Genomic DNA, 25,012 nt, shown 5'->3' on the forward strand with positions numbered 1-25,012 from the left:
TTTAAGAAGTATTCATTATAGTTCCACAAAGCCTAGTAGTACATTTTCTATTTTTATTCATCAAAAATTATTATTGGGGCAGACATTGTAGTGCAGCAGTTTAACCTGCTGCTTGCAATGCTCGTATCTCATATTGGAACACTAGTTAGAGTTCTGGCTATTCCACTTTCAGTCCAGCTTCCTGCTAATGTGCCTAGGAAGACAGTGGATGATGGCCAAAGTACTTGGGTCCCTGCCAACCATGGGAGACCCAGTGGACTCCCAGGCTCCTGGCTTCAGACTGGCCCTGCCTTGACTGTTGCAGCCATTTAGGGGGTGAACCAGCAGATCAAAGATAGCTCTCTGTGTCACTGCTCCTCTCTGTGTCATTCTGCCTTTCAAATAAATAAATAAGCATTTTTTTTTCAAATAGTATCATTTTTGGCCTAGTGTTTACAATGCTGGTTAGGATGCCCACATCCCATATCGGAGTGCCTGGGTTCAATACCTGTCTCCAGCTCCTTGCTCCAGCCTTCTACTAATGTAGGCCTTGTGAGGCAGTGGTGATGGCTAAAGTAAAGTTCCTCCCACCCACATGGAAGATCTGGGTTGGATTCCCAGCTTCCAGTTTTGGCCTGGCCCAGTTCTGGCTGTTGTAGGCATTTAAGGAGTGAACCAGTAGATGGGGAGCTCACTTTCTCTGCCTCTCAGACTTAAAAAAAAAACAAAGTATTTGGGATTACTGAAATAAAGCATGTAATTCCACCCCTAGCAAATTTTTCCCAGTATGAGACTTCTGCAGTCTTCACTGTATGTACTTTGCCCCTTTCTAGTCTCATCTGTGCGCTGTGGTTCTTAAAAATTGACAGTACTGCCGGCGCCGTGGCTCAATAGGCTAATCCTCCACCTTGCGGCGCCGGCACACCGGGTTCTAGTCCCGGTTGGGGCGCCGGATTCTGTCCCGGTTGCCCCTCTTCCAGGCCAGCTCTCTGCTATGGCCAGGGAGTGCAGTGGAGGATGGCCCAGGTGCTTGGGCCCTGCACCCCATGGGAGACCAGGAAAAGCACCTGGCTCCTGGCTCCTGCCAGGATCAGCGCGGTGCGCCGGCTGCAGCGGCGGCCATTGGAGGGTGAACCAGCGGCAAAAGGAAGACCTTTCTCTCTCTGTCTCTCTCACTGTCCACTCTGCCTGTCAAAAAAAAAAAAAAAAAAAAAAAAATTGACAGTACTTTCCAGTGAACACCTATTGACTGCTTTGGGGTTCACCAGACGCTGTCCTCATTTCTTTTTTCTTTTCTCACACTGATATCTGTAACACGTGGGTCTTACAACTATTGATAGGATTTCCATATCTGCTTGTATTTGGGGATTTGTGAAGATACCATTTCACCTAGTTTTGTGACATGTTGCCATGGGATTTTGATTTTTTTGTGTAGTTGCTCTGGTTTTATGTGGGAATTTCCAGAGTTCCTTAGACCAACTTCTTCTAATAATACAACTAAGGTTTTAACTATTAGAGTTTGGCTATTTGAGAAATTGGTTGGCTATTAATTCCTTGAGTCTGTACTGTTGGATAAACTGGGTAGGAAAGAAAAGGAGGAAGACATTTTGAGCCAAAGAAAATAGTTTATTTTATTTTATTAAAGTTTTGTTTATTTGGAAGGCAGAGTTACAGAGAGGCAGAGAGAGGTCTGCTGGTTCCCTCCCCAAATGGCTGCAGTGGCTGGAGCTCGGCCATTCTGAAGCCAGGAGCCTGGAGCTTCTTCCTAGTCTCCCACGTGGATGCAGGAGCCCAAGGATTTGGGCATCTTCTGCTGCTTTCCCAGACCATAGCAGAGAGCTGGATCAGAAGTAGAGTAGCTGGGACTCAAACCAGTGCCCATATGGGATACCAGCACTGCAAGCAGAAGCTTTACCTGCTAGGCCACAGTGCTGGCCCCCCGAAAGAAGACATTTTAAAATGAAAAGTCACTGAAGCTCTATTTTTCTTTTATTTAAACTTTATCAAATTGTGTAGTCCCATGAGATAAAAAAAAAAAAAAAAATCTGAAGGATCAAGTGAGTAACAATGATCAAGGGATCGGAGTTTCCATCCTGGAGTCTATTAGTATGCATTTTAGAATGTTAATTACCTATATGGCTTCAGACAACTTACTTTTCCACTTTGAACATTGTCCTGAATTCTGCCTTTATTTGTCCCCTCTTGCAGTTAGAATTTTTTAAAAGAGCTTTTCTTCAAATGAATTTTGTTCACATGAGCTTCTTTAGCTATTACTGTATATCCAGCCTGCTTCTTTAGTTGTAAATGCTACTAATGGGATTTTGTCTTGCTATCTAATTATTCTGCTTTTACATGGGGATTCAGAAATACAGAAACTCTGCTTCTATTACCACCTCTATCTTCCATAAGTCCTTGAAGTAGTAGTGTTTTTAAATGCTTTGAAGGAGCAGTTGATAGAATTTATGAGTGGGTATGAGAGGTTAGAAAAAGCTGCCAAGCATGACTCCATTAAACACACATACACACAAATGCCTAGAGTAGTGGAGTTGCCATTTATTAGTTAAGGAAGACTATGGGAGTAGTTGTTTATGGGGGAAAATCAGGAGTTTGGTTTGAGATATCCAGATGGTGAATGTGAAGTAGGCGATTGAACATCTACATTAGGAGTTGATGACAGAGGTTCACATTGGTGATAGATACTTGGGAGTCATCAGCATGGAGGTAGATTTAGAGCCATTACCACAGGAATGAGTCTAATGAGGGAAAAGAGGCCCAAGGACAGAGTCCTGCAGCATTTAGAAGTTTGCAGATGAGGAAGAATTGGCAAAGGAGACTTAGCAGTAAGAGCCACTGTGTAGGCCCTCTTACATCAGCTGTATTTCAAGAAAGCAGTTTTTTCTGGAAATCGGGGTGGGGGATTTCTGGGACAGAGTGATCAAAGATGTTAAACGTGGGAGACCCGAAAGAAGCTCCTAGCTCCTGGCTTCGGGTTGGCGCAGCTCTGGCCATACGGCCACCTGGAGAGTGGACCATCAAATGGAAGACCTCTCTCTCTCTCTCTTTGCCTCTCCTTCTCTCTCTGTGTAACTCTGACTTTCAAATAAAATAAATAAATCGTTAAAAAAAAAAAAAGATGTTAAACAGGAATAGATGTTAAGCCTAGTGGTTAAGATGCCTGCAACAAACATTGGAGTGACTAGGTTTGCTACTAGATCCATCTCTTGGCTCCAGGTTCCCACCAGCACAGACCCCGAGAGGCAGCAGTGATGGTTCAAATAGTTGGGTTCCTGCAACCCACATGGGAGACTTGGGTTGCAATTCTGACTCCAGCCCTAGCCACTGTGGGCATTTGGGGAGTGAACCAACATATGAGAACTCTCCCTCCTCCTCCCCCTCCCCCCCTCCCCCTTTCCACTCTCCTGCTTCTCCATAGGATATGAGTTGGGATGTTTTCTAATTGTCCCATTCTAACACCATCTGCCCGAAACAGTGTCAGATCTCATAGACTGAGGGCTCAGGTCTACACTCCACATGGCCAGTCCCAAGCATGGACTATGGCCTGAACTCCTGACTGATTGGCTGTGAATCAGGATTTCCACAATTCCCAGCTTGGGTTCAGTTGATTTGCCCAAGTGGCTATAGAACTCAGGGAAACACTTCTCTGAACATTTATTATAAAGGGTATTATCAAGGATACAAATGAATACAGCGAGATAGAAGAGATGCATAGGGTAACATATAGAAGAAGGGGCATGGAATCTCTAGACACACTGCCCTCCAAGAACTTACCATGTTCAGCTATTTTTTAGGGCTTTTTGAGTCTTTCATTGTTAACACAGTTGATTACATCACTGGCCATTGATGATCAGCTTAGCCTTCGGCCTCTTTTCCCTCTCCAGAGGCTGGAGGATGTGGCTGAGCTTCCCAACCTTCTAATTCTGCCTTGGTCTTCCTGGTGACCAGTCATTTCATTAGTATGCGAAAGATACTCCCATTACTCTAGAGATTGAAAGAATTTTGGGAACTGTATGTTAGGGAACTGGACAGAAGATGAAATACGTATTTCACAGTATCACAGCTATATATTGTTTAGCAGAGTGAGAGAGTAACCAGGCCAGGAAACTATATGTGATCCTTGACTTTTGGTTAGGGTCCCAATAAGGTCACAAGCTCAAAGTGAGACTAGCCATCCTGGTAGTGGGGTTTGTCTTTGTTTTTGCCAGCTGTTCGGCCACTAGCTAAATGGCAACAGCATATTGATTTAGGCAGTTCCTTGCATATGCTACCTAATTGTTCTACCAATAATGTTTTGATAAATTTTTTACATATAAATGTTTTCACAAATCCATAAATCCTTAGGTTGCACACTTAGAGATAGAATTGCTGCCCAGAGGAGTATGTTCATTTTTAGCTTATTCTTTTTTTTTTTTTTTTTTTTTTTTTTTTTTTTTTTTTTTTTTGACAGAGTGGACAGTGAGAGAGAGAGAGAAAGGTCTTCCGTTGCCGTTGGTTCACCCTCCAATGGCCGCCGCGGTCGGCGCGCTTCGGCCGGCACACCGCGCTGATCCGATGGCAGGAGCCAGGAGCCAGGTGCTTTTCCTGGTCTCCCATGGGGTGCAGGGCCCAAGCACCTGGGCCATCCTCCACTGCACTCCCTGGCCACAGCAGAGAGCTGGCCTGGAAGAGGGGCAACCGGGACAGAATCCGGTGCCCCAACCGGGACTTGAACCCGGTGTGCCGGCGCCACTAGGCGGAGGATTAGCCTAGTGAGCCGCGGCGCCGGCCTATTTTTAGCTTATTCTATAAAGAGCCAGATTGCCTCCAGAAAAGGATCTATCAGTTTAAACTCCCACTAATAGTAGTGTCAGTTTTCCCATGCCCATGCTCAAACCTGTATATTATTAAACAATTGAACATGTGTATTGTTAAATCTATGCTGATTTATTAGACAAAAGGTATAGAAACTCCTTACTCTGATAATTTTTTCACATTGTCTATTTTATGTTTGTTCTTTTGTGAGTTGTCTATTATGTTCTTTGTTCATTTTTCTTTAGAGACATGTATTTGTAAGAGCTCTTGATAAATTAATGGTAGTAATATAAATTAATGGTAGTAATTTTTTTTTTAATTTTATGTATTTATTTGAAAGGCTGAGTTAGAGGAAGAGACAGATCTTCCATCTGTTTGTTCGCTCCCCAAATGATCTCAATGGCTGGAGCTCAGCCAGGATGAAGTTCCATCCAACCTGGAACACCATCCAGGTGTCCCATGCGGGTGGCAGGGGCCCAAGTACTTGGACCATTTCTGCTGCTTTCCCAGGCGCATTAACAGGGAGCTGGATCACAAGTGGAGCATCTGCTGGTGTTACTGGTGGCGGCTTAACTGCTGTGCCACAGTGTTGGCAGTGATAGTAATCTTTTGACTGTCACACATACTGCAAGTTTTGTTTGCCTTTTATTTTGTTTTATTGTATAGAAATTAATCTTATACTATTAAAACTTTTTTATTTTTGCATTTGCACATGTGCTTCGAAGAAACTTTTTCTATCTCACATTGTTATCTGTATTTTCTTTTAGTTTTATTTAAAACTTTTATTTATACACTCTTTTGTTATTTCCTAGTTGGATTCACAAATGTGTACCGTTTAAATTTTTAGAAATACATGTATTTTTTTTTAACAGCAAAGATTTGTGGGGAAGATGGACAAGTTGATCCCAACTGTTTCATTTTGGCACAGTCCATAGTCTTCAGTGCAATGGAGCAAGAGTAAGTGAGTTTTGTATTTTCACATTTGCATTCTTGGGAAGTTGGGTTTGGCATTAGAAATGGACTTCACTCAACTAAAAACAAAATATCTTTGACTATTTAAGTATTTTGGATATTTTACAGAATCATAAGCAGGAACATATCAACTAAAACTATCATAGTTAATAGTTTGTTTGAAATGTAAATGATTTTTATTTTTAATGTTGTATTTCCTAAGTTAAAATAATTTGTTTTTAGTTTTGAAGTCATTTCAAGGTGATTGGGACTATCAAATAATGCATGTCTTCAGATGGATAGCTTAATTTGTTAGTTCATGCTTTAAGCTTTAGATTTATTGAAACTGCCTTCAAAGTGTTTTTAGATTGACTGCTGCATGCCCTTGAAAAAAATTGTCTGTATTCATTCTTTCATTTCATATTTATTAAAAGTATGCTTTATGTAAGATATGGTAGATACAGTACTTAAAGGAAGTTGTAGCCTAATAACAGAAATAGGACATGCTCTTTGGTTACTGTAATACAAGGTAGCATGTGTTAAATATCAGGGGGAGCTTACAAAGTCAGTAAGAGGTGGGAGAGATTACTTACAGGTAAAGAAATCAGAAATGACATCATGGAAAGTGAGGTGTAGCCTTGACCTAGGCTTTTAAGATACAATAGGGACAGTATGGAAAGAGTCTGGTTTTCCCAGTGAAGCTCTTTCCTTGGTCATTGCCTCAAATTTTCCCTTTTTGTCCATGTGCAGGCACTTTAGTGAGTTTCTGCGAAGTCACCATTTCTGTAAATACCAGATTGAAGTGCTGACCAGTGGAACTGTTTACCTGGCTGACATCCTGTTCTGTGAGTCAGCCCTCTTTTATTTCTCTGAGGTAAATTCTACATTTCCTTTCACACTGTGTTAGAGCATTCCAGCTGCTAAACCCTAAATGCTGGGGGCCTGTTTATAGAAAATAACATAGAAGAGACAAATTGTTTCCAAAGAGATTTATTATTGTTTTAAGTTGTATCTAATGTAAAGAGTACTTTAATGGCATATTAGTCAGATGAAAAGTTACTATAACTCTGATTTTTGAAACACTCAGTTAAACTTCTTATAAGAGAGTCCACATGTCTTAATTATTTGGAGCTACTTTAAAAACCTCAGAATTTGACACTTTTGATTACAGTACACAAATAATTGCAGACTAGACTTTATAAGACAGACAGAAAGGTAGTACAGTTTTTCCCTACTCTCACGGTTTTCACCTCAGCTGCTCAATAGGATTGCTTCAGTGAAGCGTTTGCTACAACCAGTAAATATGTTCATCTCTTTGAGGCATAGTTTAGTGTAATGTTATGTGTTAGGTTTCAGCAAATGAAATTCTTTTGTTAAACAAACGACTAGTAAGTAGCAGTAACGAGGGTTACTAATCTCTCAAGGCAGTTACTTACACACTTGTATTCTGCCTCTTCACAAGAACACTGTTACTCAGTTGACTTGTCATCTTCACTCCCTTTTCTTTGCCAAATCAGCATTTATTCAGGCGAATGTCCTTATGGCTTGATAGAAACAATCAGGTTTGAAAGACTTGATTTGGTTAGTCTATCCTTTGTATGTTTGCCTGTGAGGAACTGCTGATAATTTTTAGTCCAGTTCACTAAAGTTTGCCTCCAACTGTGTGGTGGTTAATTTTTGCTAATTTGAGGTAGGAGGGAGGGGAGTTGTTTCTTCCTTAAAACAATTTTTTTTAGCTTTTCAGTCTCTAATGCCTGTACGTTGCTAACTAGCATTAACTGAAGAAGTAGATCTTTCTGTTTTTTGCTTATGTACTGCATTTTAATACTTAGGGCTTATAGATTGGAGGTTGTGAGAGAAATCTGTTTCTAACCTTAATTTCCCTTTTATGTTTTTCCTTCCTAGTACATGGAAAAAGAAGATGCAGTGAATATCTTACAGTTTTGGTTGGCAGCAGATAACTTCCAGTCTCAGCTTGCTGCCAAAAAGGGCCAGTATGATGGACAGGAGGCACAGAATGATGCCATGATTTTATATGACAAGTGAGTCTCGTTTTATAGGTAGATGGCTTTAGCATCTAGCAGATGTTTATTGAGCATTTGGTATATGTATGGAAATAAAAGTGAGTAAACTCAGTTTCTGCCATCCAGGAGCTCATGGGGGCAGCATAAAAACTGTGCAGATGGTGCATTTAAAGCTTTTGGAGGCAGGGTGTCCTAGAACAAAAGTTTTTCTTGGGTTTATGTGTGGAAGATAGGCTGATGGTACGTGGTGCCCACGAAAGGTTTTGCAGAAGAAAAGTTTGGTTTGGATCCTCAAGAATGAATGGAATTTTCCTAACCGGAGAAGGCAAGAAACAACATCTTGGCAAAGTCACTGAAACAAGCAGTCACAAATCCTTGGAGAAATGTGGCACTTTGAAGCAGGTTGAGTTTGGATTAACAAAGGGGTAAGGAAGGTGAAACTAATTGGAATTAATTATAAAGACACTTCAACACCTGTGTATGGTATCTCTGTTGCAAATCTGCTCAGCCACCTTACTAAATGAGTAACAGTTTTTCATTAGTTTTAACTGAAAATGAGAGATTGGAAAAATCTCACAGTAAACAGAATTGAAAACATCTGGTTAGACAAGTGAAAAGACTATGGCCAGTTCTCTAACTTCTTCAACTCTGTAAAGAGAAGTAATGTGTTACTTGTAGCTACAAGTGAGTGCTAAGGTGGTAACTTGATGATAGAGAAAAGCCCTTGATTTGTTAGTCTATTAGAAGGGAGATAAGAGCATCTAGGCCAGTGGTTCTTGAGCATGGAGGTGTGCAGGCTCACGTGTGGTCTGCATGAGACTCACCTGCGAGCTGGTTAAAAATAGTCTCCCAGTCTTCCCCTAAGAGATTCTGAGTCAGCAGGCTTGAGATGTGACCCAGGAATCTATTTTTGTAAGACATGCCAGAAAATTCTGATGAATAGCCAGATTAGGTATCTAGTCTGATTTCCCTGTCTTGTAGATAAGGAAAGTAAGGCCCAGGAAGATAGTGATTTTCTCAAAGTCACGGGGCATTAGTGGCAGAACTTAGACTGAAATGCAATTTTTAATGTTTTGTCCAGTGTTTAGTGTAACATATCTGTAGAAGATATTATACAAGAAACATTATGGCTATTAAAATAGCAAGAATTTACATTTATAAATTTAATGTGGGGTGCCTAAAAATTTATGAAGCAGTGTTTTCCAACTTACTTGGAACATGGGAGACTCACTTTTTGTTATCAAAATGCTGATTTTCAAAGAAGAGTTCTGGGGCAGTGCTGTGGTGCAGTGGGTTAAAGCCCTAATCTACAGTGCCAGAATCCCATATGGGTGCCTGTTTGAATCCCGGCTGCTCCACTTCGTATCCAGCTCCCTGCTAATGTGCCTGGGAAAGTGGCAGAGGATGGCCCAAGTTCATATGGGGAGTGAACCAACAGATGGAAGTTCCCCCCAACCCCCCAACACCGCTCTCCTTCCCTCTCTCCCTCCCTCCCTCTTTCTCTTTCCTCTCTGTTTCTCCCTCTGTATCTCTTTCAAATAAATAAATCCTTTTTTTTTTTTTTTAAAAGAATATCCTTTATGCTTGAACAGAATAATAGCACTAGTAAGATCCTGGCTGGAGCTCACTCACCACACAGAGTGTGAGCAAAGACCTTGTTTTCCCACAGAATCTCATTTTCACTTTGAGAGCCATTTGTAGATGAAGATTACTATAGCATATCCGACTAGCACTGGAATTTTTACAAGTTATTGTGCCACATTTGACCTTAAAAATCCCTGCTTGTTTTTATATTTTGTATATGCATCATTACAATCACCCATAAGTTTCTGTCATAGCCAGGAGATGGAAGCATATATTTTTCTTCCTTTAATGTTTCTTTTGTATTCATCAGAAGCTTTCCAAAATACTAGCTATATTATATCCCATCAAGGTAGAAATCTTTGAACAACTGCCATTCATCACTCCTTTTCCTTCCCACACTATATCCTCAGCAGCTCCTTTTCTCTCTGAATATACCACATCTGGGCACTTTTTCCTCAGTGCCATTTCATTTTGAATTTCTTCACATTCATTGCTTGTGCCTCATAGTTATGATGGTATGTTTTTACTGTAGCCTACACATTGATCTTTGTCTTACTTTCTTGTAACTTCATTTCTGTCCTCCAAGTACTGAATAGAGAATAAGTGTCCATTCAATATGTGACTGATTGGTTTCTTTACCTAAGTTGTAACTTGACCCTTCCAGCTCTTAAAAACCAGTAGAGTTGTCTGGGCAAGAGTGAGGATGATTGAAAGAAGAAGGAAACAAGTTGACACAGATATTTTTGGGGAAGTGGGAATGAATAAAGGTGATAGCAGGGCTGTTGTCACCCCGCTCTATGGTTCTGGGTCTGCAGGCTGAATCAAGGTGCCCCATGTTAGATTGTCTGTTTAAATGCCAAACATTGCTTCTACTCAGCTGTGGAATTTGGTTTTACTTTGGTTGTCTGTCTGCCATAGGTACTTCTCCCTCCAAGCCACACATCCTCTTGGCTTTGATGATGTTGTCCGGTTAGAAATTGAATCCAACATCTGCAGAGAAGGTGGACCGCTCCCTAACTGTTTCACAACTCCATTACGTCAGGCCTGGACGACCATGGAGAAGGTAACCAAGAGCTTCGAAAGTATTAAACTGTAGCAGCTTTTACTGATGGAACCTGGAATATACAGCATGGCGAAAACCACACCTGCCAGGGCAGTGGGAAGTTGAAGCAGTGCAGCATGGTGCTTAAAGCAGAACTTTGGGTCTGCATTGCTGTGTATTAATCTTAACCTTGTGGGTTCAGTGACCTCTGGCTACTGAATTCAGTGTTGAATGCAGTTTTTATGGCTACTTACCTCAAAATTATTCATTATTTATTTATCATTTTTATTAAAGAGAGAGATGGATATAAAGAGAATGCCTCCCATCTGCTGGTTCACTTTGCAGAGGCCCACAACAGCTAGGACTGGGCCAAGTCAAAACCATGATCCAGGAATGAAATCCAGATTTCACATGTTGGTGACAGGCACATATGTACTGGAGCCATCACCACCACCTCAGAGGGTCTGCATTACAGGAGCCAGAGCTAGTTATCAAACCCAGTCACTCTTCATTTAGGACATGGGTGTCTTTTTTCTTTTTCTTTTTTTCTTTTCTTTTAAGATTTATAGATTCACAGAGAGAGGTAGAGACAGAGAGAGAGATCTTCCATCTGCTGGTTCGCTCCCCAAATGACCTCAATGACTGGAACTAAGCTGATCCAAAGCCAGGAGCTTCTTCTGGGTCTCCCATGTGGGTGCAGGGGCCCAGGGACTTGGGCCATCCTCTGCTGCTTTCCCAGGCAGGGGGCTGGATCAGAAGCGGAGCAGCCGGGACCCTAACTGGCAGTTATATGGGATGCTGGCACTGCAGGCTGGGGCTTCAACCTGCTGTGCCACAGCGCTGGCCCCAACATGGGCATCTTAACCAGTGTAACTGTTGGGCTAAATGCCCACCCCTCTCAAAAGTTATTTTGAGGGTTTAAATGACTTTATAAATGAAATGCTTCTTAACGTAGCGCCTTACATAATAAATATTAAATAATGTTAGCTGGGGCAGGTATTTGGCCTAGCAGTTAAGATGCCTGCATCCCATATCAAAGTATCTGGGTTTGATAACCAACTCTGACTTTTGACTCCAGCTTCCAGCTAATGTGGACTCTGAGAGTCAGCAGGTGGTGGCTCAAGTAGTTGGATCCCTGCCACCCATATCAGAGACCTGGATTCAGTTCCAGGCTCCCAGCTTTAGACGCCAGCCCATTGCAGGCACATGGGGGAGTGTACCAGTGGATGGGAGCTCCCCATCTCTCTATCTCTGAAAAGAAAAAAATGGGTCTACTACTGCTATTATTATTATTATTATTATTATATCATTTAAAATTATCAGCAATATAAGGGAAAGGTAATTTAGGAATTACCCAAATATTGTTGAAATTTGTGAATAGTTTGTTCTTCTAGTGAATTAGAGTAGATGTAACCAGGAATTTTACAGAGCCAAAACAAACCTTTCAGGTTATGTTGCTTATGTATGTCATGTGGATCCAGGTGGAAAAAGCTTAAGTAAGCATTGTTACATAATACCATACATAGAAATGGAATTTTAGGAATAAAAAGTTCTATATAAAAATCAAACCATTGAAAAGCTAGTAGTAAATAGCATTTCTATCCGCTATTACCTAGGGATAGTATTTTTTATTATTAAAGTTAAAATTTTTTCTAATTTTAGAGGAAAAGTCCAGATCTGCATCCTATAGAGAATATTAATTTTCTGAGTAATAAAACACATCAAAAGAGAAATAGTTCACCGCGATGTTCTTACCACCCATGTAGGAGACTGAGATGGAGTTCTTGGCTCTCAGTATTAGGCTGGCCTGGCCTACGCTTTGTGAGCATTTGGAGAATGAACCAAAAGGAGGAAGTTCTCTGTCATCCTGCCTTTCAGATAAATAAATCTTAAAAAAACAAGACCATGGTAGATACTGGGGAAAAGACATGAATGATTTATTCAACAGATACTTTTAATTATTTCTGTGCTACTTTTGGTTGTTACAGTGATAAATAGGAAAAAAATATAGTTTCTATGTTTCTGGAGTGTAGTCTATAAATGAAGGCACATACTAAATACAGACATAAATACTTCCAATTGTGTGCTAACTGCTGTGATGGGAAAACAGATCGTAATTGGAAATGCATATAATGAACATGGGAATTTATTCAACATCATTAATAATTAAGAGCAAATTGAAACATCTGTGTATCATTAGGCATTTATTTAACAATAATTAAAATACAATCTAATTTTGGAAAGCCTGTGTAGAAATGGATACTTTGATAAGTTGCTTGTGATACAAATTGGTAAAATTATTTTGAGAAGTAAAAGGCCATACATACCAAAGTTAGTCTGACCCAGCTTCCTGCTAATGAAGCTGTCTGAGAGGCAGTGGATGACAGCTGAAGTTCTTGGGCCCCTGCCACTCACATGAGAGACCTGGATGAAGTTCCTGGCTTTGGCCTGGCCAATTCCTGGCTTTTGCAGCCATTTGGGGAGTGAACCAATGGATGGAATCTCTCTCACTCTGCCTGTCAAATAAAATTAATAAATCTTAAAATGGAATTTTTAATATCAGTAATCATAATCCTTTTAATTTATCTTAAATTCAGTTCAAAGATAAAAACCAACATATGCACAAAGAAAGAAAAATCTGTTTACAGATTGTATACACTGTGTAACAATTTCTGCTCACCATTTATTAAATTTTTCTTAATTATTTTCATGTTATTTGAAATTATGACAGAGAGGGAGAAAGAGAGGGAGCTTCCATCTGCTGCTTTATTCCCTACGACAGCCAGGGCTGAGCTAAGCCAAAGTTAGGAGTCTTGAACTCATCTGGGTCTCCCATGTGGGTTGCAGGGATTGTATGCCACCTCTCAGGGTGCACATTAACAGGAAACTGGATTGGAAGCGGAGGAGCCTGGACGTGAACCATCTACTCCAGTATGGGATGCAGGCATCCTAACTCCTGTACCAAACACCTGCCTTTGCTCACTAGTATTATTAGCAAGTCTATATAATAGTTTCATGAGAAGTAATTTTTTAGGGGATAGGGAATGCAACAAAGTGGTACAGAGTAATTTTAGTTACAGTGCAAAACTATGTGCAAAGGGATAATGGAATATAACAAGAAGTAAAACGTTTGTATTAACTAGTGAGGTATAGGTAAAGTTTATTTAAAGTTCAGTTACATTAGATTTCAACTTTAAAACAGTGGTTTTCCTATCTTTCAGGTCTTTTTGCCTGGCTTTTTGTCTAGCAATCTTTATTACAAATATTTGAATGACCTCATTCACTCAGTTCGAGGAGATGAATTTCTGGGAGGGAATGTTCCACCGACTGCTCATGGCCCTGCAGGCCCTTCTGATGAGTCTCACCCAGGTGGTTCTGACAGCTCCGCTTCTCAGGTATTGGTTGATACGCATCTGTTTTTAGAAGAAAGGGATACAGCTCGTCTTCCGAACACCAGTAACAGATGCTGTCTTTTTAAATTATAGAATTAAAAAAGAAAATTACTATACTCGTACATTCCAATCATAGTATTGTGGTGGTTGATGGTATCCTGTTTGTATTGTAAGATGTCCTAGTATTTTTTTTAGGCCATGATTCTGCTTGACACTGTGACTGTTTCTCCTAATAATGAAATAATGTGAAATACATTTATGGCCTCTGGAGAAATTATTTGAGAAATTTTAATGCAAAATTTAGGATGCTGTTTTTTTTTTTTATGGGGTAATTGAGTGGATCTCTTAGGTTTCTTGATATTGTATTTCAAGACCTTTTGGGTTTATTTTGTGGGTTGCTTTTTATTTTTGTTTTTGAGGGAATGCTTTCATATATCAAACCTTACCCAGTTCCACCAAAATCATAGTAGTATATCCCCAAGACAGGAGATCTAAGGATACATTCACAAGTTAGCTGATTTTATTGAAGTCACACAGTAAATGCCACAGCATGAGATATTCCCCATTGAGCATACTTCATGATAAGCTTTATAATAGAGCATAATATTCTGATCACTGTTGACAAATAGCACATTGGGTTTTTTGATACTGGGCTTTGGATAAATTGTCTTGGTTTATCAGATAGTCCTGTTGGCCATCAACAGAGCTCTCCTGAGTACCCTTTCTTCCTGTTAAACTACCATGGGCAGTAGCCTGCTTAGTGTAATTGCCATTTTGTTTTCTGATATAAGCTAGAATGTCTTGTTTTTATTCAGGCAATTAAAATGTCTAGGTGCTAATAAAATATATTTATGTTTTGTTGAAATATACCTACAAAAAACTGCATATATAACTAACTATATATGTACCTTGAAGAACAGAATTAATTCATATTACCTGCATTTAGATCAAGATAGAATATTACCAACGTGGCAGAAGCCCTCTTGGACTCCGTTCTACTCCTCGTCATTCCCCCCGACTAGCATGGCACTCTCCTGACTCTATGGCATACATTAGTGTTACATGTTCTGTTTTTTTTTTTTTTTTTTTTTTTTTTTTTTTTTTTATGATTTATTAATTTAGCTTCCATCTGCTGGTTAACTTCCCAAATGGCTTCAGTAGCTGGGGCTGGGCCAGACCAAAACCAGGAGCCTGGAAGAACTCCATCCAGATCTCCTAATAGGGTAGTAGGGCCCAAGTACTTGGGCCATCTTCCACTGCCTTCCCTGGCACATTAGCAGGGAGCTGGATTGGAATGGGAGCAACTGGGGCAGCCAAGACTGAACACCAGCACTCATGGGATGCCAGCATTGTAGGGCAGTGACTTAACCCACTGCACCACAACACAGGCCTCTTTTGTCTTTTCATAAGTGAAATCATAATTATCTATCCTTTTGTTTCCTTCTTTTGTACATCTTTATTTTGGTAATTCACATTTATAATGTATAATTCAGTAGCTTTACAGGGTATTCACAGAATTGACCTTTTTTTCCACTGCAAAAAGAAACCCCATTTATTTTAACTCCAAATCCCCCACTTCAGCCTTAGGCAACTGCTAATCTACTCTTTGTATATAGAGACAATACATTTGCCTGTTCTGAATGTTTTGTATAAATGGAACCTCATCATATGTGGTCTTTTCTAACTGAGTTCTTTTACTTAGAATCATGTTTTCAGGGTTCATCAATGTTTAGCTTGTTTCTGAACTTTATTCTTCTTTATGGCTGAATAAGATCTCATTGTCAGGATATACTATTTTTTTAATTATCAGTTGGTGGACATATGAGTGGTGTCCCCCTTTCTGCTGTTATCAGTAATAATGCTGTGAATGTGTGTGTACAGGGTTTTTGTGTAGATCCATGTTTTTATTTCATACCCAGGAGTAGAATTGCTGAGTCAAGTGATAACTTTTGTTTAACTTTTTGGGGAATTGCCAGACTCTTTTCCAGTGTAGCTGGATCATTTTACATTCTCACCAGCAGTATATGAAGTTCTACTTGCTCCACATTTCAATCACCAAAGCTTGTCTTGGTGATTATAGCTATCTCAGTAGGTATAAAATACTACGTTGCTGAGGTTTTTTACTTGCATTTCCCTGATACCTAGTGATGGTGACTATGTTTCCATGTGTTTATTGACCTTTTTTCTATTGTTGGAGGAATATTTATTCAAATCCTTTGCCCACTTTTAAATTGGGCTGTGTTTATTATTGAGGTACAGGGTTCTTTATATATTCTGTATGTAAGTCCCTTATCAAATATATGATTTTCAAATATTTCCTTCATTCTTTGAGCTGTCATTTCACTATTAATAGAGTTCTTTGAAGCACACAGTTGTTAGTTTTTTTTTTTCCAGATTTATTTATTTATTTATTTGAAAGTCAGCATTACACAGAGAGAGAAGGAGAGGCAGAGAGAGAGGTCTTCCATCTGCTGGTTCACTCCCCAGATGGCCACAACAGCTGGAGCTGCGCTCATCCAAAGCCAGGAACCAAGAGCTTCTTCCAGGTCTCCCATGTGGGTACAGGGGCCCAAGCACCTGGACCAAATTCTACTGCTTTCCTAGGTCATAGCAGAGAGCTGGATCGGAAGTGGAGCCCATATGGGATGCCAACACTGCAGGCAGCGGCTTTACCCACTATGCCACAGCGCTGGTCCCTCAGGTTGTTTTAGTAAAGTCTAGTTTATCTATTTTTGTTATTTGTGCTTTTGATATTACATCTAAGAAGCCTTTGCCAAGTTCCAGGATATTAAGATATGTCTTTATGTCCTTTCCTGAATGTTTTATAATTTTGTTTTATACTAATGTTTATGATGAACTTTGAGTTAGTATTTATATATATTGTGAGGTGGATAGCCAACTTTTTTTTTTCTCTTAAAAGATTTATTTATTTATTTGAAAGGCAGAGTAACTGAGAGAGAAAGAGAGAGAATCTTCAATCTATTAGTTCACTCCGCAAGTGGCTGCAACAGCCAGGGCTGGGCCAGACCGAATCCAGGAGCCAAGAGCTTCTTCCAGGACTCCCATGTGGGTGCAAGGGCCCAAGCAGTTGGGCCATCTTCTCCTGCCTAACCAGTCATTAGCAGGGAGCTGGATCAGAGTCCTGGAGCAGCCAGAATTTGAACTGACACCCACATGGGATGCCAGCATCCCAGGTAGTGGCTTTATATGCTGCACCACAACACCGGCCCACCGTTTCAGTTATTTCTACAGGTGAATAATACTCTATATCACATTCAGTTTATCCGTCCGTTAATGGGCAGTGTTAATTATGTGAAAAGTGCTGTTATGAATATTCATGTACAAGTTGAGTATGCATCAACATGCATATACCTCAGAATGGAAATGCTGTCATATGTTAATTCCTTGTTTAAATGTTTGGGAATTGCCAGACTGCTTGTTTGTTTATTTGAAAAGCAGAGCGATAGTAAGACAGGGAGAGCTACAAAGACAGGGATTGATTGATTGACTTCTGTGCACTGCTTTACCCCCAAATAGCTACAGTGGCTGGGTTGGGCCAGGCTGAAGCCAGGAACCCCATGCTGGTCTCCAGCATGGATGGCAGGGGCCCACTTGGGCCATCTTCTGCTGCTTTCCCAGGAGCATTAGCAGGGGGCTGGATTGGAAACAGCAGCTGGGACTTGAACTGGTGCTCCAATATGGGTACCCATATGCAGCTCCCCCAGCTGTTTTCTACAGCAGCTGTACCATTTTATATACCCATCATCGGTGTATGAGAGTTCCTGTTTCTGTATGTGTTTTCCAGTGATTGTCATTTTACATTTTTGTGATGATATCCATCCTTCTTGGTGTGAAGTGGCACCTCTTTAAAAGTTTTGATTTTTCCTTTTGGTTTGTATTTCCCTGATGCCTAATGATACTAGTATCATATGCTTGTGGGCTACTTCTATATCTTCACTGAAGAAATGTCTATTCAAACCTTTTGCCCATTTTAAAAATTGAGTCTGCGGACCAGCGCCGTGGCGTAGCGGGTAAAGCCACCGCTGCAACGACCACCGTTGTGCCGATCTGAAGTCAGGAGCCAGGACCTCCTCCGGGTCTCCCATGTGGGTGCAGGGGCCCAAGGACTTGGGCCATCCTCTACTGCTTTCCCAGGCCATAGCAGAGAGCTGGATCGGAAGTGAAGCAGCCAGGACTGGAACCGGCGCCCATATGGGATGCTGGCACTGCAGGCGGTGGCTTTACCCACTACACCACAGCGCTGGCCCCGTTAGTGTCCTTTGAAGCATAAATTTTTTTATTTTCAATGAAATCTAGTTTGTCTATTTTACTGTTTTTGCAGCTACTTTTGGTGTCTTGTCTTAAGAGTCATTACCAAACCTAGGATAATGAAGATTTACAAATTTCTATATTTACTTGAAGAGTTTTAGGTCTTTGGCCCATTTTGAGTTGGTTTTGCATATTGTGTAAGATAGGGATCCAACTTCATTCTTCATCTGAATAAACAGATGTTTCATCACCATTTACTGGAAAAACTTTTTTTTTTTTTTTTTTTTTTTTACCATTGAATGGTGTTGCCATCCTTGCTGAAAATCATTGACTGTAGATGTATGGGTTTATTTCTGGACTATTCCATTGATCTGTGTGTCCTTCCCTACACCGGTACCACATTGTTCTAATTATTAAGCTTTGCCTTTAAGTTTTGAAATCAGAAAGTGTTTGTCCTCTGATTTGTTCTTTTCATTTCCAATATTATTTTGGCTATTCTTGGTTCCTTACAATTCCACATGAACTTTTTGAACATTTTGATCAGGATTGCATTATTGCATTGACTCTGAATTGCCTTTGTGAGTTTTGTCATCTTAGATGTTAAGTTTTCTAGACCATGAATGCAGTATAAGTTTTTCTTTCTGTCCTTAATTTTGTTCAGCAATATTTATAATTTTTGTCATGTAAGTCTTGAATTTTCTTAGGTCAGTCATTCCTAAATTTAAAAAAAATTAAAATTATGTGAGAGAGATAGCAGTTGTTAGGAAGACAGACATGGGCAGGCAGAGCTCCCATCAGCTGGCTGGGTCACTCCCCAAATGCTCACAAAGGCCAGGATTGGGCCAGGCAAAAGCCAGAGCCAAAAACTCAGTCTAGGTCTCCCACATGGGTGGCAGGGACCCAACTACTTGAGCCTCTCAAGATGTGCATTAGCAGGAAACTGGAATTGGGAGTCGAGCAGAGACTTGAACCCAGGGAGTCAATATGGGATATGAACGTCCCAGCCAGTATCATAACTGCTAGATCAAATGCCTGCCCATCTGTGTTTAATTTCTAATGTTTTTATTGAGATGTTTATATCTGATGTTTCTGATGTGTGTATTGATAAAATTTGTTTATTTTCACTTTCAGTGTATTCATTGATAGTGCATAGAAACGGAGTGATTTTTGTTTGTTGATTTTGTACCCTCAACTTTGTTGTTTGATTTGTTAGCTCTAATAGTTTTCTTGTGAATTCTTTAGGATTTTCTATATGAACTCCTCACATCTGCAAATAGTGATAATTTTCTTCCTGTCTACTTCGGATGCCTTGTATTTCTTTTCTTGATTGATTGCTCTGGCTCAAACTTCTAGTATGATGTTGACTATAAGTGGCTTAAGTAGGTATCTTTGTCTTTTTGTTCCTTACCTCACAGGGTGAGCTTTCAGTGTTTTACCATTCAGTATGATGCTAGGTTTGTGTTTTTGTAAATGAACTTTTTTTTTTTTTTTCTCACGAAAGATGTTGGGTTTGGTCAGATGTTCTTTCTGTGTCAATCAAAATGATCTTATAGGTTACAGTTATTAATATGTATTGTATTAATTGATTTTTAAATGTTAAACCAACCTTGCATTCTTGGGTTGATCTCAGGATGTGTGCATTCACTTTACTAGTATTTTGTTGAAGCTGTTGTATAATCATAAGATAGTACTTGTACTTACACTCACTAAGAGATTGTGGTCTGTAGTTTTCTTGTAATTTCTGGTTTGGGTATCTGAGTAGCAATGGCCCAATAGAGTTATCTGGGAAGTATTCCCTTTGCTTTTTTCTAGTGCCTTTCTTTTTGATTTGACTATGTGTCTTGGAGAATGTCCCTTTTTAGCAGATAAAGAGAGCCCCTTTCGCCGTAGAGTGTACTATAATCTGTGTTTAGTTATATTGTTTATTTAAGCTGTGCCTTAGTTATACATGTTAAGCTTATTCCTCTTTTGCTATTTCAAATAATGCTGCAATGAATAATCTTATATAAGTCATTTTTGCATTAGTGGTGATACTATCTATAATCGAATTTCTAGAAGTGGAATTTCTGGGTCAGCCCATAGCTCTGTATTTCATGAAAATTCCAATTCTGACTTGCCTTTTTGTGGGGGTGAGGAGTAGGAGGTAGAATGCTGGAGGGGAACATGCTGTACTCAGCTAGTCATTTTGGAAGGAGTTATTTAGCTTCTTTTTTGCCTCACTGAGAATCAAAAACATTCATGTTTACTCTGCAAAATTGGGCTTTACATTTATTAACCAGGATATATACCCCTGAGTACTTGCACACTGGGGGAAGATATCTGGGAGAACAGCACATTTGTTGGGACATAGGTCATTAAGGAAATGGACATATTTGGCATGCTAATGCTTATTTTATACAGTTTAATACTGTGCTTTCCTCTGGTGGTTAAAATTTGAGAATTATTGTTAAAATTTCAGAATTATTGCCATTAAACATCTCAGTAGTGATGGGGTTAAGGGAAAATTTGTGTGCTTCAAACTCTAAAGAACAAACACAGCACTGTTTTATTTCCTCATTAACAATCTGTTAATTTTATAATTTCTCTTGTAGTCCAGTGTGAAAAAAGCCAGTATTAAAATCCTGAAAAATTTTGATGAAGCAATAATTGTGGATGCTGCAAGTCTGGATCCAGAGTCTTTGTATCAGCGGACATATGCAGGGTAAGCTTAGCTCATGTCTTGGATTTTTACAAGTCTAAAGAATTTTTCATCTTTTAAAAATTTTAATTAAATGCTAATTTTTGTTACTAATTTTTTGCTTAGCACTTCCATATACACTGTAGTGTATGTGGTGGTTGGGAATAAAGTCTCTAGAGTGACTTCTGCATTTCCTCATGGCTGTCACTTCTTCCATCTATAAAACAAGAATACTATTAATGGATTAAATTAGATAATACTTAGATATTTTAATATTTAAAATATTCTCTGATACCTAATAAGCACTCCATAGGTATCATTACCATCATTAGTCCACCACGATGTACAATTTTTGAGTGTCTTGTTTATATAGTATATTTTAGGTTGTTTCTTGGACATTTAATTTGATTTCACATCTTAAGCTATTTTCGTTTCAGTCTTCAAAATAAAAATAAAAGAGTGGTAACATCATTTATTGTGGACTGCATAATTTCAGGCTTGGACAATGGAATAAAAGATTCTTTCATATTTAAGAATTAACTAGGTTGTTCCTTTAATCCTGTAACAAAAAGACAGTGATACATAGGATATGCCACCTAGTAAAATTTACCACAGATCAAAGCACAAAACCACCTCCTCTTTCCCAAAAGTGAGTTGATTAACATGAAGCCTGTGTGAAGAGGTGTTTTTTTTTTTGTTGTTTGTTTGTTTGTTTGTTTTTTAATTTATTTGACAGAGTTAGACAGTGAGAGAGAGAGAAAGGTCTTTGTTCCGTTGGTTCACCCTCCAAATGGCCGCTACGGCTGGAGCTATGCCGATCCAAAGCCAGGAGCCAGGTGCCTCCTCCTGGTCTCCCATGCAGGTGCAGGGGCCCAAGCACATGGGCCATCCTCCGCTGCCTTCCCGGGCCACAGCAGAGAGCTGGACTGGAAGAGGAGCAACCGGGACTAGAACCCAGTGCCCATATGGGATGCTGGTGCCGCAGGCAGAGGATTAATCAAGTGAGCCACGGCGCTGGCCCAGAAGTTCTTGGCACTATTCTATACCCTACCCCAGTCCTAGCAGTATCATGAAAAAGGGATTTCAGTGTGCTCAATTGCATTCTTCAGAAAGTACCTGTGAGTAATTAAGAGATAAGGAGTCTGGAAAGTATTTTGAAGAAAATAAAAGGAAGTTTAGCCTCATTGTCTCTGGCAGGTACACTTCAGTAAGTCAGCTCTGGATTAATCTTTAATCTTCCTCATACTCTTAAAATGGTGAACAGTAGCCCAAACAAATTATTTATTCCAAAAGATAATATTTATTCCTAAGGAATGATTCATTTATTCAAAACCTTACATAAGAAAGACTATCAAAGATATTACTTCTCTAGGTTTTCTGCTTATGTAAACAAATTTTTTTAAAAAATATGAGTCAGAAAAGAGAAATAAAGATATTTCTTTAAGTATGGTTTTCAATTTTTTTTTTAGTTCCACATCTTTAGGATTTTCTTGAAGTCTTTCTCAAGGCAAATAAATTTGTGTTAGTTGAGATATTGGCACTCATAAAAGAAATAAGGATTCTTTAGGAAATCTTTCTCAAAAATAAGATCCACTTTGCCTGAAATAAAATAATGTATAAATTTCACAAAACTTGTTTTATTTCTTTTAATTGCAAATATGTTATTCTTGTTAAAATATGTATAGATAATTTAATGTCCCCCTTTAAAAATTTTTGTATTTATTTGTATCTTCCATCCCATTCGCTGGATCACTCCCTAGTTGCCCTCAACAGCAAGCAGTGGGCCAGGCTGAAACCAGGTGCCAGAAACTCAATTGGGTTCTCGCATTTTGATGGCAGAGGCCCAAGTACTTGAGACATCACTGCTGCTTCCTAGAGTGTATGTTAGGAAGCTGGAATGGAGAGTAGCACCTAGAGTCAAATCCAGACTCTCTGATAGATGTGGACATTCTGACATTCTAAGCAGTGGTGTGACCTCTGCGCCAAACACCTACCTCCAGTGTCGCCTTTGATTGCACATCAGTGCTTGTTTCTTCCCCGTCCTCCATAGAGTGATGGTTGTTATGGTGTGTTTTTGTTTGCCCTCCCTCTCCACCCCCCGCCCCATGTATGCGTGTGTGTGTGTGTGTGTTTTGATTTTTGTTTTGTTTTTTGTTTTTGTTTTGAGGTAGACAGGCAGCTCCCATCTGCTGTTTCACTCCCTAAATGCCCACAACAGCAAAGTCTGGGCTAGGCAAGCAGAGAGCCGAAAGCTCAATCCAGGTCTCCAGTGTGGATGACAAAGACCCAGTTAGTTGAACCGTCACTGCTGCCTCTTTGGGTCTGCATTAGCAAGAAGCTGGAATCAGGAGCCAGAGCCAGAAATCAAACTCAGGCAGTATGATGAGATGCTGTCCTCTAAAAAAAGATTTATGTCCTCCTTCCGCCATCTTGGAGCCTGTGGAGGCCTGCTGTGTCTGTGATACAAGGCCATTCTTGCTGGCTGTAAGTGAGGACTGTAGAACCATAGGGAGCACACAGCAGCACTGCTTAAAATTGAAGGTATTTATGCTCCAGATGAAACTGAATTCTGCTTAGGCAAGACACACTTATGTGTACAAAGAACAACACAATGACCTGGCATCAAACCTAACAAAACCAGAGTAATATGGGAAAAGTAACTTGTGCTCATGGAAACAGTAGTGTGGTTCATGCCAAATTCCAAAGCAGCCTTCCTGGGAAGGCCATTGAACACGGTATTCGTGTGATACTGTGCACTTCAAGAATTTTAAAGCACTGAAAAGTAAGCAAGTGAAAATGAATTGCTTCTCTTGTTAACAAAGATCACTCATTTGAAAGGCAGACGTACAAAGAGGGAGAGACAGAGAAATCTGTCCACTGGCTCACCCCCGAGATGGTCCCGACAGCCTGATCTGGGCCAGACAAAAGCCAGGAGCTCCATCGCTAGTGGATGTCGAAGTTACAAGTACTTGGGTCCTCTCCCGCTGCCTGCCCAGGCGCACTAGCAGGGAGTTGAATCAGAAGTGGAATAGCTGGGACTTGAACTGGAGCTCCTGGCACCGCCGCAAATGACAGCTTCTTTCATTGTTGCTAGTGAGGTTGAGCTCCTTTTGCTAAGTTAGTTGATTATTTAGGTTTTTTTCTTCTATGACTTTTCATCTTTTTGTATTTTTTGGTTGGGTGATTTAATTAGTGACTTGTTAGAATTCTGTGGTTTTGGATATCTTATCATTGGTTGGTAATTTTAAAAGTAAGACCTTTCGCCGGCGCCGCGGCTCACTAGGCTAATCCTCCGCCTAGCGGCGCCGGCACACCGGGTTCTAGTCCCGGTCAGGGCGCCGGATTCTGTCCCGGTTGCCCCTCTTCCAGGCCAGCCCTCTGCTGTGGCCAGGGAGTGCAGTGGAGGATGGCCCAGGTGCTTGGGCCCTGCACCCCATGGGAGACCAGGAAAAGCACCTGGCTCCTGGCTCCTGCCATCGGATCAGCGCGGTGCGCTGGCCGCAACGCGCCGGCCGCGGCGGCCATTGGAGGGTGAACCAACGGCAAAGGAAGACCTTTCTCTCTGTCTCTCTCTCTCACTGTCCACTCTGCCTGTCAAAAAAAAAAAAAAAGTAAGACCTTTCAGGAGCTGGCACTGTGGCACAGGGGGTAAAGCAGCCACCTGCAGTGCCGGCATCCCCTATGGGCTCTGATTCATATCCCAGCTGCTCTACTTCCAATCCAGCTCTCTGCTGTGGCCTGGGAAAGCAGTACAAGATGGCCCAAGTGCTTGGGCCCCTGCATCCACATGGGAGACTCGGAAGAAGCTCCTGGCTCCTGGCTTTGAATCAGCTCAGCTCAGGCCATTGCGGCCATTTGGGGAGTGAACCAGCAGATGGAAGACCTCTCTCTCTGCCTCTCCTTCTCTTTCTGTGCAGCTCTGACTTTCAAATAAATAAATAAATCTTTAAAAAAAAAAGACCTTTCACTGCAATCTTTGCCTTTTTACTGCTTTATATCCCTGTAACTTTGTAATATATTTTAACCGTGTTAGAGTAAGACTTTTTTTGTTTCTTCTTTTACACGATTATCTTGGCTATTGTTTTGCCATTTCTCTTCTGAGAGTTTCAAAATTGTGAATTACTAATTAATGTGTCATGTTTCATAAACCTTATTGGGATTTTGGATGGAATTGAGTCAAAGATTGTTTTTCTTTCTGTGGAACAAAGTTGTTTCAAATAAGTCCCACTTTGAATAACATGAAATAGCATAAATGTGTTTCTGGTTTTTTAGGTTAGATGACATG

The 25,012-nt window shown here is 40.3% G+C and overlaps 1 protein-coding gene across 2 annotated transcripts in view; it reads left to right on the plus strand.

Annotated features, from left to right (window-relative positions):
* Positions 1-25,012, plus strand: part of AKAP10 (A-kinase anchoring protein 10) — an 85,566-nt gene that overhangs the window by 39,542 nt on the left and 21,012 nt on the right. Inside the window, exons 6-11 of one of the 2 annotated variants that reach the window (XM_008270671.5) lie at positions 5,661-5,745; positions 6,490-6,613; positions 7,645-7,781; positions 10,266-10,410; positions 13,611-13,784; positions 20,642-20,751. In XM_008270671.5, coding sequence (XP_008268893.3) covers positions 5,661-5,745; positions 6,490-6,613; positions 7,645-7,781; positions 10,266-10,410; positions 13,611-13,784; positions 20,642-20,751 — 775 coding nt within the window. The remainder of the gene's footprint in view (positions 1-5,660; positions 5,746-6,489; positions 6,614-7,644; positions 7,782-10,265; positions 10,411-13,610; positions 13,785-20,641; positions 20,752-25,012) is intronic. The other variant, XM_089318489.1, reaches the window with a different exon arrangement.

The sequence above is a fragment of the Oryctolagus cuniculus genome, chromosome 17 (assembly GCF_051225735.1).
Source record: "Oryctolagus cuniculus isolate XC-2025 breed Fujian yellow rabbit chromosome 17, ASM5122573v1, whole genome shotgun sequence".
Lineage (NCBI taxonomy): Eukaryota > Metazoa > Chordata > Mammalia > Lagomorpha > Leporidae > Oryctolagus > Oryctolagus cuniculus.